The sequence below is a fragment of the Ictidomys tridecemlineatus genome, chromosome 2 (assembly GCF_052094955.1).
Source record: "Ictidomys tridecemlineatus isolate mIctTri1 chromosome 2, mIctTri1.hap1, whole genome shotgun sequence".
In the NCBI taxonomy this organism is placed as follows: domain Eukaryota; kingdom Metazoa; phylum Chordata; class Mammalia; order Rodentia; family Sciuridae; genus Ictidomys; species Ictidomys tridecemlineatus.
This window is the reverse complement of record NC_135478.1, coordinates 30995800-31012663: the sequence shown is the minus strand read 5'-3', so window position 1 is coordinate 31012663 and position 16864 is coordinate 30995800. Positions and strand designations below refer to the sequence as shown.

At 37.1% G+C, this 16864-nt stretch overlaps 1 protein-coding gene across 14 annotated transcripts in view; it reads left to right on the top strand.

Annotated features, from left to right (window-relative positions):
* Rbms3 (RNA binding motif single stranded interacting protein 3) overlaps positions 1 to 16864 on the top strand; it is a 1318386-nt gene that overhangs the window by 1196456 nt on the left and 105066 nt on the right. For 9 of the 14 annotated variants that reach the window (XM_040289897.2, XM_040289899.2, XM_040289895.2 and 6 more), the window contains 2 exons: positions 10825 to 10921; positions 13156 to 13206. In XM_040289897.2, coding sequence (XP_040145831.1) covers positions 10825 to 10921; positions 13156 to 13206 — 148 coding nt within the window. The remainder of the gene's footprint in view (positions 1 to 10824; positions 10922 to 13155; positions 13207 to 16864) is intronic. The other 5 variants (XM_078038251.1, XM_040289900.2, XM_040289902.2 and 2 more) reach the window with 1 other exon arrangement.

Genomic DNA, 16864 nt, shown 5'->3' with positions numbered 1-16864 from the left:
AGGAAGAGTTGGGAGTCAAATGCAAGTCTCTTACTCTAAGGAGAATCTGATGCCCTTGAAAATTAGGATAAATGTAAAGCTATACAGAAGCAATGGTATTTGATATAGACTATCAAATGCCCTCTCCTACTCCCACTTGAATAGTCTCAATGATGAATAGTTTACTCAAGAACAAACCTTTGATGCTAAAAGTACCCTCCTTCATTTATTGATTGATTGATTGATTGATTGATTGATTGATTGATTGTGTAACTGGGTATTAAACCAGGGCTTTACACATGATAGGCAAGTGCTCTACCACTGAGCTACACCTTCAGCCCTTTTATTTTAGTCTTTTCTTTTGAGACATGATCTCACGAAGTTGCCAAGGTTGGCCTCCAATTTGTGATCCTCCTGCCTCAGCCTCCTGAGTTGCTGGGATTATAGATATGTGCCACCACATCAGCCCAAATTATTGATTTTTATCTAATCTCATAAAATAAAGAACTTTATTCCATGAATCAGTCTCCCTTTTTAACACATTGCTGCCCATAAAATATTACTTTTAATCTGTACATTATACACTTCAATTTCCCCCACCTACATAGATGTTGGAAACAAAATAATCCTTTCCACTGGCAGGACCCTCTGTATAGCAACCAGACCTTCTCTTTCCTGATAAACATCTTTAGTATTCTACACAACTGTCGTCCTTAGTCTTTTCTGATTCAGCCTGTTGAAATGTGAATTTTAGACCAAAACTCACAGGAACTTCTCTTGTTGGGGTCCCCAGGGATCTCCAAATTTGACAGTTGTAACTACAGTTTTTAGTCCACTTACATATTTAACATCTTATACATTTGATTTTTTTTTAAAATTCACCATTTATACTGTTTTGAAACTCTTCTCTTGGATCCACTCTTTGCTATTTCTTCATGCTCCTCATTTTACTGCCTTCTATCTCCTCTTCTGATTCTTCCCCTTCTACCTGCTGTTTTTTTTTTAACTCATTTTTAGGAACTAAAGACCTCACAGTTTAGTTCCTAAAGCTTCAGAGCCCTACTGCTGTTTACACATGTCTTTGCATGTCCCAACTGAGATCATGATCTTCATCAACACTTCAGGATACAAACCACACAAATTTAAGTGGAGAACACTTATCAAATGATCTTTCCTGTTTAAAAAATTCACTCTAAAAGTCACTTAGGCTAAAAAGTCCAGGTTTTAGTGTGGATTCTTTCTTTTGGGTTCTTCTACATTCGCCATGATCAAATTTTTCATTAGATTTTGTTCTTTCTATATCTAAACTGTATCATCGGCTCAGCCTTCCCTCCTGCCACTGGGGGAATTAATCAAATCACCATTATATACCTGTACTACATTCTCATTTACGTGCCTCTAATATAGCTTCTCCAAATGATTTTCCTGTTGCTTTTTAAAATTTTTGTTTTTTAAAGATTATTGATTGATGTGTCACAATTTTACAAAAATGGGATCTATTATGATAAATGCATATATGCACATAATATAATTTGATCAATTTCATTCTCCAGTACTTCCTCCTTTTTCTTCCTAGTCCTCTTTCTTTATTCTACTGGTCTCCCTTCTATTTTCACAAAATCCCTGCCTTATTTCCCTTTTTTTTTTTCTTTTTAGCTTCCACATCCAAGAGAAAACACATGATCCTTGACTTTCTGAATCTGGCATATTTCATTTAACATGATTCTCTTCAGTTCCACCCTTTTTCCTGCAAATGACAATTTCTTTCTTCTTTTTGACTGAGTAAAACTCCATTGTGTATATAGACCATATATTGAATAATTTGTAAAAGTCAACGTAATCACAGGAAACACATATCTACCTGATTTGAAGTTCTGAGTAACATTTACTAACCAGAGAACAAAATTCAGAATCCCCCCAGGTAGCCCAAAAGGAATTCCAGACATGGGTTACTGCAGCTGAACTGTGGTTCTCAGAACGTCACAGTGCACTCTGGGTCTTGTTACTTAAGGAATTTTCTCTACCTGAGTTCAGACATGGTGACACCCACTAATTACCCCCACCACACACACGTTTTTAAAAAGTATTCATTTCAGGGACATCATCAAATGATACTAGGCACAGCTATTATACAATTGGTCGTCAGAGAAATAGTATAAGCAATGGTTCAGAGAATAGAATTCAGAACCAGCTACCCTGAAGTACATTCAAGTTCTGTCATTTTCCAAATATGAGACCACAAACTGTACTTCAGTTTCCTTCTCTATGAGGTGGAGATGACAGTGCTAACATCCTTTCATAAGACTGTGTGAGGATTAAAGGAAATTGGTGCGGTGTAACATAATCAGCATTGTAAATACCGATGATATTGTTGCATTCTGTGGCAATCCCACAATATATGTCACAATTAGCCTTTTCTTCACATAACTATTGACACACGTGTTTGCATCCCTGCTGGACTATTAACTCATTGATGAAGTTCACTATGTCTTGTTCTTTTGAGTAGACAGTTTTTAAACTGGGCACGGTGTTGCATGCCTATAATCCCAGTAATTTGGGAGGCTAAGGCAAGGAGTTCAAAGCCAGCCTCTGCAACTTAGGGAGGACTTAAGCAATTTAGTGAGACCCTGTCTCAAAGTAAATATAAAATAAAAAGCTGAGGGTGTTGCTCTATATTTAAGCACCCCTGGGTTTAATGCCAGGAACAATAATAAATAAAAAATAAATAAAGTTGAATAAACTGTTTAACCCCAGCATTGGGAATGCCAAATCAGAAGTGGAAACTCTGGCCAGGTGTGGTGGTACACGCCTGTACTCCCAGCAGCTCGGGAGGCTGAGGCAGGAGGATCAGGAATTCACAGCTAGCCTCGGCAAGGTAGCAAGACCCTATGCAACTCAATGAGACCCTGACTCTAAATAAAAGATTTAAAAAAGGGCTGAGGATGTGACTCAGTGGTTGAGTGCCCCTGAGTTCAATCTCTGGTACAAAAAAAAAAGAAAATGGGAACTCTGGTGATACCTGCTTGTTTTAGAGAGTTGACATCAGGGAAACCCCTGTCTCAACCCAAACTGATCCCATATGATATCTTAACCTGATTCTCTGTAAATACAACATCTAGTGTCACCCAAGAAAAGTGCCCCCTAGTTTCTCATGTCCTGGGTTGAGAATGGAATTTTGAAAGCATTAGACTATCCATTGTATTATTTGATGATATGATAGAAATTTTATATACTACAGTGAAACTGAAAGAAATAGAGAGATGATAGCTAAGCAATATTATTCATTTGATTCTTTTTAATAGAGATAATTTTAAAAAATATTGTGCTCATCTCTGTTTTTTAATGGCTCACATGGTAACATTTGCACTGGCAGAACAACCATTTCTACACACCTAAGATGTCAAAATAGCTGCAAATATTTTCTCAACATACTGTCCCTTAGGTTAACGCTGGCACTTCATAGAGGTATAGAAGCTGATTTAGATAACTACTCAGCACACCAAGGAATGTCTAAAATAAACGTCTAGAATAAAGTGTGCTATTCCCTATTCACCCAGCTGTATTCCATCTATCAGTCAAATCCAACTCAAAAATAACAGAGAGACAGAAAATAAAAAGACTTAATATGTAATACTGTGGGGAAGAAGCTAGTTCTATACCATGGGCAGACCAGAGGATGGTACCCAAAGACACAGTTGCAACTCACTCCAATCTGGTTAGTACTATTAAGGATTATTTAATGTTGATTCAGTTGAGCTCAACAAATCTTTTAAAAAATTGCTATCTGTTGTACCATTGAAAGTTATTTTTGTGATACAATTTGAGAAACAAATTTTTCACACTAATTACAAAGGATATGTACACAATTCTAATGTGATATAGAAAGCAAAACACAAAGTACTAAGAGATTTATGTACATATTCATGTGTATATATATATATATATGTATATATATATATATGAAATATTTTGTAAGAGGATACAAGAAAGGGTAGTAATCATTTTGTGCTAAGAGCCAAAGGAGAACTGGGAAATAGAGGCAGAAGGGAAATATTTTTCACTGTTAACCTTTTTATATATTTTTAAATGAGGCAAATTAGTTCCATTGGACACAGAGGATAGGGATTTGTGTTCCAGTGAGGCATTCATTGAGCGGCTTCAGGATGAGTACTAACATGAGTTTGTCCTCTTACAGAAGTCCTTGTTGAAGGACATATTTTATAATCCTGTAGTGTCCTCTAACTACATGCTGCCACAGGCCTTTCTGAGAATCATAAGCCAATACGTAGCTAGGTTGCAGCTGGAACCTCACACTGTGTACAGATTTAAATGTTCTGAGTCCCAACACGTCCACATTAATAGAGCAAAGAAACTGAAATAAAGACTCTCACATTTAGCTTGATTGTTACCTAATGAAGAACAAACATTTTGTCACTGGACCATGGTAAATCTGTGCTGTTTGCATTTAGTCAGCGGAAAATGTTGGTTCTGTCGTCTGCCTGAATCTATCCAATTACCACGTTTAAAAGAATTAGTTCAATGTCACTCTGTCTAAGGCTTTGGAGGTGAGAGTGAAGAAGTATCTGAGTCACTATAGAAAAGGAAAAAAAAAAGCTGCATACTTTTTCCAATAGGGTAACTTGCAAGAATAAAAATTCCTGTCCTTCTTTCAAAGCTCTCTAGCATAACTCTATAATTTGTTATTACTCTTGCCCTATTGCTTTTTTAGCAGTTCAATATGAAATTCCATCACTTTCAAATATGAACATAGGAGGCGGGGAACAATCCCTCCCATATTCAAAATCTCATCATTCCTGTGCCCTTTTCACTGAGAGATGCTGTGTGAGACCCTCTTGGATTGTTTTATTTAAATAAAATGTATTCTTGGGGGAGATATAAAAAGAATATTTTCTATAACATTGGTTTGCCAGCTGTTTTATATGAACACTTGATATTAAGTGATACAGAAGCCTTATCTTATTATACCAGGAAAGAAATCTAATGTGAAGGATACGTTGGCATTACAATAAAAATGACCAATAACTTATTAATCTTATGCTCTTGTGTTACCCTGAGGGTAGCATTCACGGTTCTGACTCTAACAATATAGCCTGCAGACATGAAACACAAGCCTGTGCTGTTTATTTCAGTGTGTAAATAGGATTTTATAGTGTTTTTCTACAAGAAAAAAAATATATCCTTCCCTGGGGTTATTGATACATTCATGTTGTTTTTATTATCAGTGAAATAAGATTTCACCATATTACTACTGACTGCCAAATCCCCCGAAGATGACTTTTCTGTAGGCAAAATAATATCCTATTAGTGACCTACACTTGCATTTTCTGGACTTACAGAGGCTCCCTGCCTTTACTGCCAGATTACCATGAAACTTTTCACATTCATTAGAAATATTAAGTTTTCAGGGGCTGGAGTTATGGCTCAGTGGTAAGAGCACTTGCCTGGCATGTGTGAGGCCCTGGGTTTGATTCTCAGCACTACATACAAGTAAATGAATAAAATAAAGGTTCATAACATCTAAAAAAGATATTTTTTTATAAAAGAAAAGAAATATTAAGTTTTCAAGGGCCATCTTAGAGTTCATGGTTAGTTAACTTCTCTTAGTCACTTTGGCATTTGGTATTTTGTTTGTGTGAAACCTCTCCAGAGGAAACTATGCCAAAAGTCCAGTTTCCTCGATCTCAACACTATTAACATTTTGGACCAGATCATCTTGCTGTGAGAGCTTTCCTACATGTTGCAAGGAGTAGCAACATCCCGGACCTCTCCACAGCACATGCCACTAGCATCCACTCTCCAGGTTGTGGCAAGTGTCTCCAAGCACTGTCAAATGTCCCTTGGAGGGAAAAATCCCCTCTGGCTTAGAAGTTCAAGGCTGAATATAAAAGGGGTCCTTGTTACATTCATAGTATTATGTGAATCTTGTCAAAGAAATCTCTCTTAAGAGAGTAAACTGATTTCAGGAAAATGTGTTGAGCAGTGCATTCTCAGTTTTCTGTAACAGGATTTTGCAAGGTAGAATGCATGGGTTAACAAATATAAAAGCATAAGGGCACATGTTTGGAACTACCTTCAATCTATTATTATGGCTAAAACGTTTTGTCAATTTTCTCTTTCCTGTTCCCCAATAACATGTCACTTCTGCCTGAAGGTTTATTGGGATGTTCTAATTTTTTAGGGGGGTGATGCCTCTTATAGAAAGTATTTTCAGACTGTGATATGGACACATGACAGGGAATAGGAAAAAGCTAAGAGATTGGAAAGCACATTCTACAGTTCTCCCTTTGAGTTTCTGTGTATTTTCTTTAGATATAGCACCTTTAAGCCTCAGACACACTAGTAGTCCCTCCTGTCCTGGTTTAAGCAAGGGCTTTCTGTAAATTCATCTGGTTTGTGTTTGGGCTTGAGAAGAGCTTATTTTCAGATACCAGAATTAGAGGATCAAGATAGTATGCTGTGCTCAGTCTGTTCTTCCCAGTACATTTTCCCTTCTAAATGACTCTGACTTGAGTGGCAGTATTGGAACTTGCTAGGAAGTATGAAATATCATTCTCATTTGATGGATAGGATTAGCACAGATAGAACAAAAATGCATTAAATTTTCCCCCAAGGGTTCCTTTTGTTAGTATCAGTTTACTTGGCTGGTTTCTTTATGTTTCTGCTCTCAGTTTTCCCCATGGAATTTCCTGTAAACTCTTCCTGTCAATCCAATTTTTATTGCTTTCATTTTTAATACTCCAATTGGTACATTTTATAAAATAGACCAGCCACGCTAAAATGCGATGTATGATTTTCTCTGTCGGTATAAGAGGTTAAACTTGAATTTCTACCGGAAGTTAAACGACTACATGGTGTAAGAGAATGACTGTTGTTTGAGTGGTCTTGGGAGCCTGTCATGTCTTCATGATCCCTGGACCAGTCGTTCTGTTTACTGCCTCATAGATAAGACCTGTCAAAAGTAAGACCTAAAGGGGGTTATTAAATGCAAACCATGTTTTTCATAGAAAAGGACTTTTGTCTAGTAACTGTTGTCTTTGTATGCATAGAAAGCAGAGTATGCAATGCTGGACTGTGTTCTCTGAGCTCTTATCTCTTAGCTTCCTACCTGTTTTCAGGGACCCATTTTTTCTGTTCCTGTCCTCTGGGCATTGGCCATCCTGTACCGTAATCACTATTTAATCCCCCAAGCGGCTCTGCATGTGTTCATTCATTCAATATTCAATAGTTATAAAGCATCTGCTATTTGAGCTGACATTCTAAAGAGAGAAATCATTGATAAAGACATTGCATTTTTCAGTCTGGGATGCATTGAGAAAGAGTATTGAGTGGGTGTTTTAAACAACAGAAACAACAGAAATTTGCCCTCTCACAAATTCTGAATGCTACAAGTTCAAGATCAAGCTCCCTGGCGGTTAGGTTTTAGTGAGAGCTCTCTTCCCAACTTGTGGACTGTATCCTCAAATGGCTTTTTCCCAAGGCATGTAAACAGTAAGCTCTTTACTGTCTCTTTTTATTAATAACATTAATATTATCCAATCTAGGTCCCAACCTTATGACCTCATTTAATTCTAAATAGTTCCTTCCAGATCTTCCTCAAATACAACTACACTAGCAGTTAGGACTTCCACATTAAGAATTTGAGTGAGGATGATTGATGCTCAAACATTCAATCCATAGCATATGTAAATAAATTTTTGGAAATTATGACTTCACATAGATAAGAACAAAGAAGACATTAAATACATAAAAAAAAGGAGCTGGAGAACAAGCAGCCATTGCTCCACCACCTACAGGTCTCTCTAAAGAAGAAACAGTGGAGTGAGCCCAAAGATGAAAAAGAGGCAGTGTTAGGGAGTTTGGGGAAGTGAGCATTCTAGAGAGGAAGAATAACAAGTGGAGTAGCCTTGGGGGAGATCAGGGGGGGAAAGAAGTCAGTGGGGTTGAATCCTCCTTGACCAAGTAGGAATGAGGTAGGAAAATATCTGAGAGGTAAGCAATAGGTACCCTGTTGAACTGGCCGGGACAAGGAGTTTAAATTTTATTTTAATTTTTTTTTTTTTACAATGAAAATCCTTTGGAGAGCTGTTAGGCTGATGAGAGTGGAAACAAGGTATAGTTTGAGTGGCTCTTAAGAGAAACTCTTAGGGATATTTCAGAGTCTTATCCATCTTCGATACACATAGAAAATGCTTAATATATTTTTAAATTGGAGCGATGGATGCTTTCTTAAATAATAATTGTCTTTTTAAAAGAGACAACTGCATATAACTTACTCAGTATATTCACTCTTTTCAGTGTATCATTCTATAATTTTGACAAACCTACACAACTGTGTAACCTCAACAACCATCAAGGTATTGTACAGCTGTAGCCCATTCTCAAATCACCTCTTGTTGCTCTAGAATTAGACCCTTCTAGCTGGGTGCTATGGCACATGCCTGTTATACCAGCAGCTCAGGAGGCTGAGACATGAGGATCGCAAGTTCAAAGCCAGCCTCAGCAATGGCGAGACACTAAGCAACTCAGTGAAACCCTGTCTGTAAATAAAATACAAAATAAGGCTGGGGATGTGGCTAAGTGGTTGAGTGCCCCTGAGTTCAATCCTCAGTACCAAAAAACAAAACAACAACAAATAGACCCCTTCTCCCACCCCAATTCAACTATTTCTGTCTCTATAGTTTAGACTTTTCATGTTGTAATATAAATGGAATTATATGGTATATAATCTTTGAGTCTGACTTCTTTTAGTTAGCATAATTCGCTTTAGAGTCATCATTTTGACTGTACCAGTCCTTACATTCGACCCTTACTGTCTGTGGATTCCACACCCACTAATTCAACTAAGAGAGAAAATATTTGGGGAAAAAAATATGTCTGTATTAAAAATACACAGACTTTTTTCTTGACATTATTTCCTAAATAATACAGAATAGCAACTAATTATATAGCATTTACATTGTACTGGGTGTAATAAGTAATTAAGAGGGGACACAAAACATATAGGAAATGTACTCAGGATCAATGAAAACATTACCCCATTTTATACATGGGACTTCAGCATTCTTGCATTTTGGTATTTGTGGTGGGTCCTGGAACCAATCACACATGAGACCAAGGGGTGACCATATTGTTTTTTTTAATCCCCTAGTAGTATTTCATTGCATGAATACACCATAGTTTATCAATTCAGTTCAATGACATTTAAGGTCTTTCCAATTCCAGGCAAATATAAACATAGCTTCTATAAACATTCACATTAATCTCTTTGTTTAAAGAAAAATTTTCATGAATTTTTTTATTGAGAAGAGTGGCATTCCTGAGTCCTATGATGTGTGTACTGCTAACTTTATAAGAAACAGCCAAACTGTTTTCTAAAATGGCTGCACTATTATGTGTTTCCAGGAGCAATGAATGAGAATTCTACTTTTTTTGCATCCTTGTCAGCACCCAGCTTTGTTTTGTTTTACCATCCTAATAGACATGTAGCCAATATTTTTTTTAAACGTACAACTATAAATTTAAGGGTCTATTGGATAGAAATGATATAATGTAGAATGGACTAATATTTTTTCAGCTATACTTTTTTTAGATATTAAAAGTGTATGGCCTCATAAAATTCTTGTTAAGAACTAGATAAAATAAAGTTAAGACAATCATCCCCTAGTCCTTACTTGAAGAATTTACTCCTTGAATCCTGGCAACCTTTACTCTTCATTTGTCTATATTCAATAGCAGTCTCAGGAAATGCTTCCTTTTCCAGTAACCCAGGAAATTCTCTATGAAAAAACATCAGTGACTACTAAGGCTTATTAGGACTTTGTGTCAATAATTTAAAAAAGTGAACATAGTAATTGATTTTTAATAGGCATATGGTAAAACTCAAGTAATGATTCCTTTATCCCTGATATTCATTTTTCTCTATCAATCCTTACATCAGCGAAATACTCCATCCCAGGAAACCTGGTTTTATTTGTTCACTTATAGTGAGATAGGAAGGAGAAAATATGACTTAAATTTCTGCAGATGAATTTGACATCGAGCAACTCATGAATTCGAAGGTACATCCTGAAGAAAGAAGGGCATACAACTTATTTCTATTTCTAGGATCCACTCATTACTAGATCTCCAGAAGAATCATCCCACTTGTAGCATGTGAAATCCTGATTTTGCTCAGTATCACTTTATAATTGTTCTATGAAGGACCCCAGAGTCTCCAAGAGTCTGTCATATAGATCCAGTTTTCTCCATCTTCATTGAATCCAGAAAATATTCCTATTTTTTTACACTAATTTTCCTCTTTCTTCTCTTTTCCTGGAGAAAGAATTCTCTGCCTGAGGGCACAATGTCTAGCACAGAAATATCCAGAACTTCCTAGGAACTGATACTTATTTCTTGAATAAAGAGATAGATACAGTTCCTGCTGGTATATTAGCCATCTTCACAAAACTTGGTGTTTTCGTTTGCCTTTGGCCCACAGAGCTTTAGAATGGCCTGACCTTTTTTTTTTAAAAGAATGATGACCATGGCTTTTCTGATCTTGTTGATTAAATTACTGTTATATTCACCTGGCATTAGAGAGAGATTTTTGAAGCTAATTTTATATAATGACTTGAAGTAGTCATTTTGTTCAATGATTGACTTCTCTTAGTGGAATCCAATACTGTTAATCCCCTGGATGCTCCTATTAAGAGTTGGTGGAAAATCATGAGGGTGGAACACTTGTCTTTCTAAAACGTGCTCAGTAGCATTGATCAGTAGCCAGGCATTCAGCAGCTTCATGAAATCTTCTTCTTCTTCTTCCTTTTTTTTTTTTTCTGTTTGCAGATTTTATTCTTCACCGTACAGTATTGCAACCAACCGCATGATTCCACAGACATCTATCACGCCATTCATTGCTGCTTCCCCTGTCTCCACATACCAGGTATGTCTGATTCACCTGCACCTCAGGAGAGATCTTCCTTACCAGTAATTCACTATGCAGAGGCAAAAAGGGCACATTTAGAATTAATCGAAAAAAAAAAATGTCCTCATATACTATAGTCTCCTCTTAGTGTGATAATGCTCAAGTTATGAATTAGACTATACTTTCTAGGCCTATTTGCATCAATTCACTGAATAATAAAATCCAACATGCTTTTCATTCTTCCTGCTGAGTTTTTATGATTATGCAACTTGCCAGCCACTGTTAGTACAGCTCTCTTACCACTGGGGAATTATTTTATTTGTTGTCTGTTATTTTGGTTGTTCATGTTCCCTATTGTGTCTTTCCGAAAAGCACGTTTCTAGAAATCCCTTCACTTATTCTAGAATATTTCACCATTGTCATCTCATTTTGTCACAGCAACACAGATAGAGGTTAAATCATACTTCCCCCCCCGCAAATAAGGAAAATTATCAAAGTGGTAAAAGTGATTCCTGCTCCCTGTTTATATTTCATTCTCAGTTCCAGAGGGATCAAAAGGGATCTCCGTGATTCCACATGTTGGAACACAGGAAAATCTGAGACAATGTGTCTTAAACCAAATGTTGCGACCAGTCATTCCAAGTGCACAGGTGGATTGAAATTGTCATACTTTTCCCTGAAAAAAAAAATATTCCTTATTCCTTTGAGAGATGTGATATTACTCCCTTCTCCTCTTTACCTAGTTATTCTTCAAACAACTCTTCTAATTCTGATTAGAAAAATGCCTATAAATGCTACATCTAGGAAGTATTTCTTTTTTGAAAAAGTTGTGAAAGAGAGAACCAGCACGTGCTTCTCTGTGTTTTGCAAATGGTGGGGTTGGACGTTTTACAGTGGGTAAAACTATCATGGTGCTGACTGCTACTAATTCAGTGAAGTTTCACCTTATTGAGCCACTGCATACTTCATTTCAGGATGTCCCAGCTATCAGAGCATCAAACTTAAGACTATGTGCATTTTTCTTTCACTGATTCCCCCTGAAGCAGATCATTTTCACTCTTTTTCTACACTCTTGAAATATACCCATGGGCGAATGGAATGGACTTTTGTTTGAATTGCATTAGGGGGTCCTAGAAAGGCTGATTTCTTAATTGTCTTTCCTTGGGACCCATGAGGCCATATGCAGGTGCTATCCAGTTTTTATTCTTCCTGCAGGCCAGCGTGTGTGTTTGTGCGCGCGTGTGTGTGCGTGTGTGTGCATGTGTGTGCATGCGCGTGTGTGTGCGATTTCTTTTTTCTAATCTTGGTCTCTGCTTCAGCCAAGACCACCCACTAAGACACAGTGTAGAGCACTTTGGAGATAGGAATAAAAAATGCACAGAAAAGACACTTCACTTGGGAGGGCTCATACGTGAAATTTAACTCTAGTTCTTTTCTTTCAAAAAAAGAGATTACAGCAATTTCCCATGTTGTTGACTCTTGGCTTTTCACCACTTTTATGTTTTCATAATGTAAAGTGAATTGGCAATTTTGTTGGTGTGAATGTATTGGAAAACAAAATCTTCATGGTTTCCTATGTGACAGTCAGCTTGTACAGTCTGACTGTCTCATTTGACTGATACATGATACCTTTAAGAAGAGCTGGCTGGCTCAAATGCACATTTCTATTCTCCATATCAATTGCCATGAGAGAGAGAGGAAAAAAAAAAAAAAAAGAATTTCCAAACTTGTTTAACTTGGGTTTAGCCCAAAGCACTCCTCACAATTTTCTGGTTTATTTCTTCATTTTTTTTTAATACCACTTTTGCTCCTTGGACATTTTTCTAAGATTGGGATCACCTGAGGATTTAAAGTCACAACCAAAGACAGAAAAAGAGGAAGTCTAGCAGTTAACTCTTGCTGCCTTCATGATTTCCCAGAGTATCCCTGGGAATTGACCTGAAAATAGTCTCTGAGGCCTTCTAAGTCTTGAATCTTTAATTACCAACCTCAAATATGCTTCAAGATCCAGTCTCGTCCATGTGGACACTAAAAGCGAAGCCAGCCAGAGAAATGGGAAGTTGCTTTATTTTATTGTCTCAGGGACCATATTACTCAGGTCTCAGAATTCCCTTTTGATCCTTAGTTTTGAGCGTTAATTAGCTGTAAAGTCAGATGGAATCCACTTCCTTATGACCTAGTGTGACTCCACTGAACACAAGAACCAGTTCTCTCTGTGATTGCTTTGTGCTAATAAATGCTGTTTGATATAGGTCCAGAGTACTTCATGGATGCCTCATCCGCCATACGTTATGCAACCAACAGTAAGTGTTCTCAGTCACCTGAGGCTCAATATTTCTCTTATCCAAGTGCAAGCTTTTGTAATGCATCGAAGCTTCGGGGTAAAGCTTTTGTTATATTCTATAACTCTTTCAGGCAGCCATATTCTCCAGATAAAAAAGCTGTTCCTGAAAATATCTACAAAAGCATGTACAACTGATAGCTAGAGAGACACGGGTAGATTAAGAGGGAAAGAAGAGATAGATAGAAACTTTATTGTAGGAAATAGCAGAAAAGCAGTCCACCTCCCAGCTGATGTCTACTATTTGTTATGAAGGAGAAACTTTTGCTTTATACAAGAACTCAGAACTCTGTTGAATCCTTATACCAGAAAAGTCTTCATTTTCCTCCTTCAGATGTCGTGAGAAGTGGGTTTGGGGGCAATTTTGAGTATCAAAGCCAAGTGTTGACCTTAAGCAATATATCTGAAATGTGAAGGTAGTTCTGTGCTGATAGGTGATGATCTATAGATAGCAAGATGGGTAGTTTGTTGTTGTTGTTGTTGTTTTATAAGGTTAGCTAGCTAAAGGTATTCTTTTCTTTAGTGGGAAATGTCATCCAGAAAATATTCAAATTATTCTCTGCAGGCTAAATTTCCCATTTTTCTGGCATATTATATCTGTTCTAAAGGAAGAGCATGATATGTGACATTAGAATCTAGAATGGAGGCCAATATTCCTTTTATCTTGTCTCATCTTCAAGATTTTCTAGCTGAGAGAGAGAGAGAGAGAGAGAGAGAGAGAGAGAGAGAGAGAGAGAGAGAGAGAGGTATGTGTGTTTCAATAACAACACACTCATAAGAGTGTGAGACAGACCAGAGAGCCTGACTGCTCTCTGGTGTACTCCTATGTAGCTCACATCTATGGCTTTGTGTCCTTTTCGGTCACTAGACTTAGCAGTGCTTTAGGGAGGATCAAATGAGAATGTCTATGAAAACCATGAAAAAATATGAAATGCTGTGCATTATTATTATTAACATTATCCTTATCATGGAATATGTTAGTTGTACAAAGGAATAACACTGCATTTCCACCCTAAAAAGCTAAGTTTAAAGAACATGGAGCTGAATGCATAGGCATTCATTTCCTGCACTCAGAGGACCAGAGAATCTGTTTTTCATATTTGAACTTTGTCCATTTCTTTTTTTTTTTAAATAAGGAACTTATGTTGCTGCTAACATTTCAACAGTTTGTTTTTTATTTAAAGAATACCAATCGGTAGGTTACTACAGCAGAACTTTGGGACATATTTTGTAAATCCCTCTATTTACTGTTATTTACACACCTTGGGGTTTTCCTGAGTTCATCTCCTCTGTGTTCTATAAATCATACTAATATGCAGCAAATCCAGGCTTACTCTTCTATCCAAATCATGAGGTAAAAATCAACATGTGTTGCCAAACCAATGTATAGCATAGCATGGTGTGAGCTAGCATAGGAAAAGCAGAGAGACCTGCCAAGTTCTAAAGGAGACTCCAGAAGGAAACAACCACTGTCTAAAGAAATAATGTGCTTATCGGCAGAGCAATAATGCTTACTCAGTCTTCACACCAAGGTTACACATCTCTTTGTGGCTAAAAAGAATGCAGATCTGGCAAAATATTTAGATAGTCAAAATATAGAAACTCCTTAGTATTTCTTGAGCCGTTAGGAGGAGGATCCAGGAGGGTTGTTCAGGTCTTCATTTGAGCTGTTACTGAGGACCTCAGCTAAGTTTTTCAGCTACCTCTTTCTCCAGCCCAGAATAGCTTCAACCTCATGGTTGCATGTATATTTCTCATGTATCTTCCTCTGGCAATAGGGGAGTGTGTGTGTGTGTGTGTGTGTGTGTGTGTGTGTGTGTGTGTATGTGTGTGTTTTACTTTGTCTCCTTGGATTTTGCTTGCTGTGGCTTCTGCTCATTGATATCATGTGTCACGTCCCATGACTACACTGCACATCACGATTGAGCTTTGGCCACTAAACATAAAATGTAATGTCTAACTGGGGCAGATTCCTGGAAAAAGGAATAGTTGGACCACCCACCACATTCTTGTTTTTACCATGGAAAAAAAATAACTAAACAGTGTCAGGGGAACACAGAGTTTATACTACCAGTCTTTGCCCTGTTAACAGTCTTGGTGGTTGTATGTATTACCCAACTGGCCTTAATTTCATTCTCACAATGAAATTAAGTTAAATAGATCACAATATCATGCTAAAAAATAAAAATACTTAAGCTTTTTGAAGTGAAGAAACAAAATAACCCGTATCTTAGAAGAATGAATGAATGAATTGATGATTAATAACATAGATTCATGAGTTATTAATCATCAATGAATGAATTGATGATTAATAACTCATCAGCCTAGGAAACTCTTCTACATATGGGGATTTCCTTAAACTTTCTGAACTGCACTTTTCTCATTTGTAAGATAGACATAATAACATCTAAATAATTATGTGTTTTGTTCAATAAATAAAATAAGGTATTAAGTTATATATGTAGATTTCACATTATGTTTTAGATTATCCAATTGTAGAAAAGGAGTGCTGGTATAGAAAAAAAAGTGGAGACTTGGCAAATATCACCTATTTCTACCACATTCACAGTGGGTTTTTAAATAATATTTATTTATTTAATGTGGTGCTGAGGATTGAACCCAGTGCCTCACACCTGCTAGGCAAGCATTCTACCACTTAGCCACAACCCTAGCTTCTCAATGTTTTTTTTTTTAACTCACTTTGCTAATAAGTTTGGTGAGGATAAACTTTCTGGCTATAAATAAGTCCAATTGTTTAGATTGGTACTTATTTCATTTACTTACCAAACCATTCAACACCTTGTACTTAAAGGAAAGGCCCATTGGGTACCTTCTTTATCAGTAACTGGAATCTGCTTGAAAAATAAATTCAAAATGTCATTAACCATGTCCTAAATATGTTGCCCATAAGTTCACTGCGGTTGCAACTTTCCTCTCCTATCACATCTCTCTTCCCCATTTGAAGAAAATCTCCTGTGTGACCTCTCACTGTGGAGGCTTCTTCTTCCCAGCCAGCTCACAGACTCTTGAGTGGAAGCCAGATGCATTGATCACCTGGACCAGAAGCCCCTTCAGATTCCTTTTCAGAGTCGACTACAGGGGCCCTATGGTCTCAATCAGGGTTGTATCTGAAAAGAATCAGTCTTTCAGCAAAGTATAACCGTAGAGCACAGTGCCTTTGGTCTTTTTTCTATGGTAGATGAATGGTTAAGCTGGAGGAGTACTGTGTGGTTGAGAGAGAAGTAAATTGATGTCAAGAAGGGAATAGAACAAGAAGATGAGGAACAAAAAAACGTAAGCATATAGTTTGCTCAATTTTTCCATTCCAGCTGGCTTCTCTGGAGATTTAATTTTCAAAGTAGTGTGCAGAGTGGATTTTTTGTTTTTGTTTTTTTTTTTGCAGATTTAGAAAAAGGCTCTTGGAAAAGGGGATCTCCTCTCATGGGTTTTAGCCATTCTGGTATTTGTGCAAGAAAACAGATCACAGTTTTTGGACTCTGGGATCTTATTGAATCTCCTGGAAAGATTTTAGGAAAGCAAGCCCATTTCTGTTTGCACTTTATTGTTGATCATTTGAACAGACTCTAAGGACAGAGGGCTGCCTCCTAAATTATGAATTC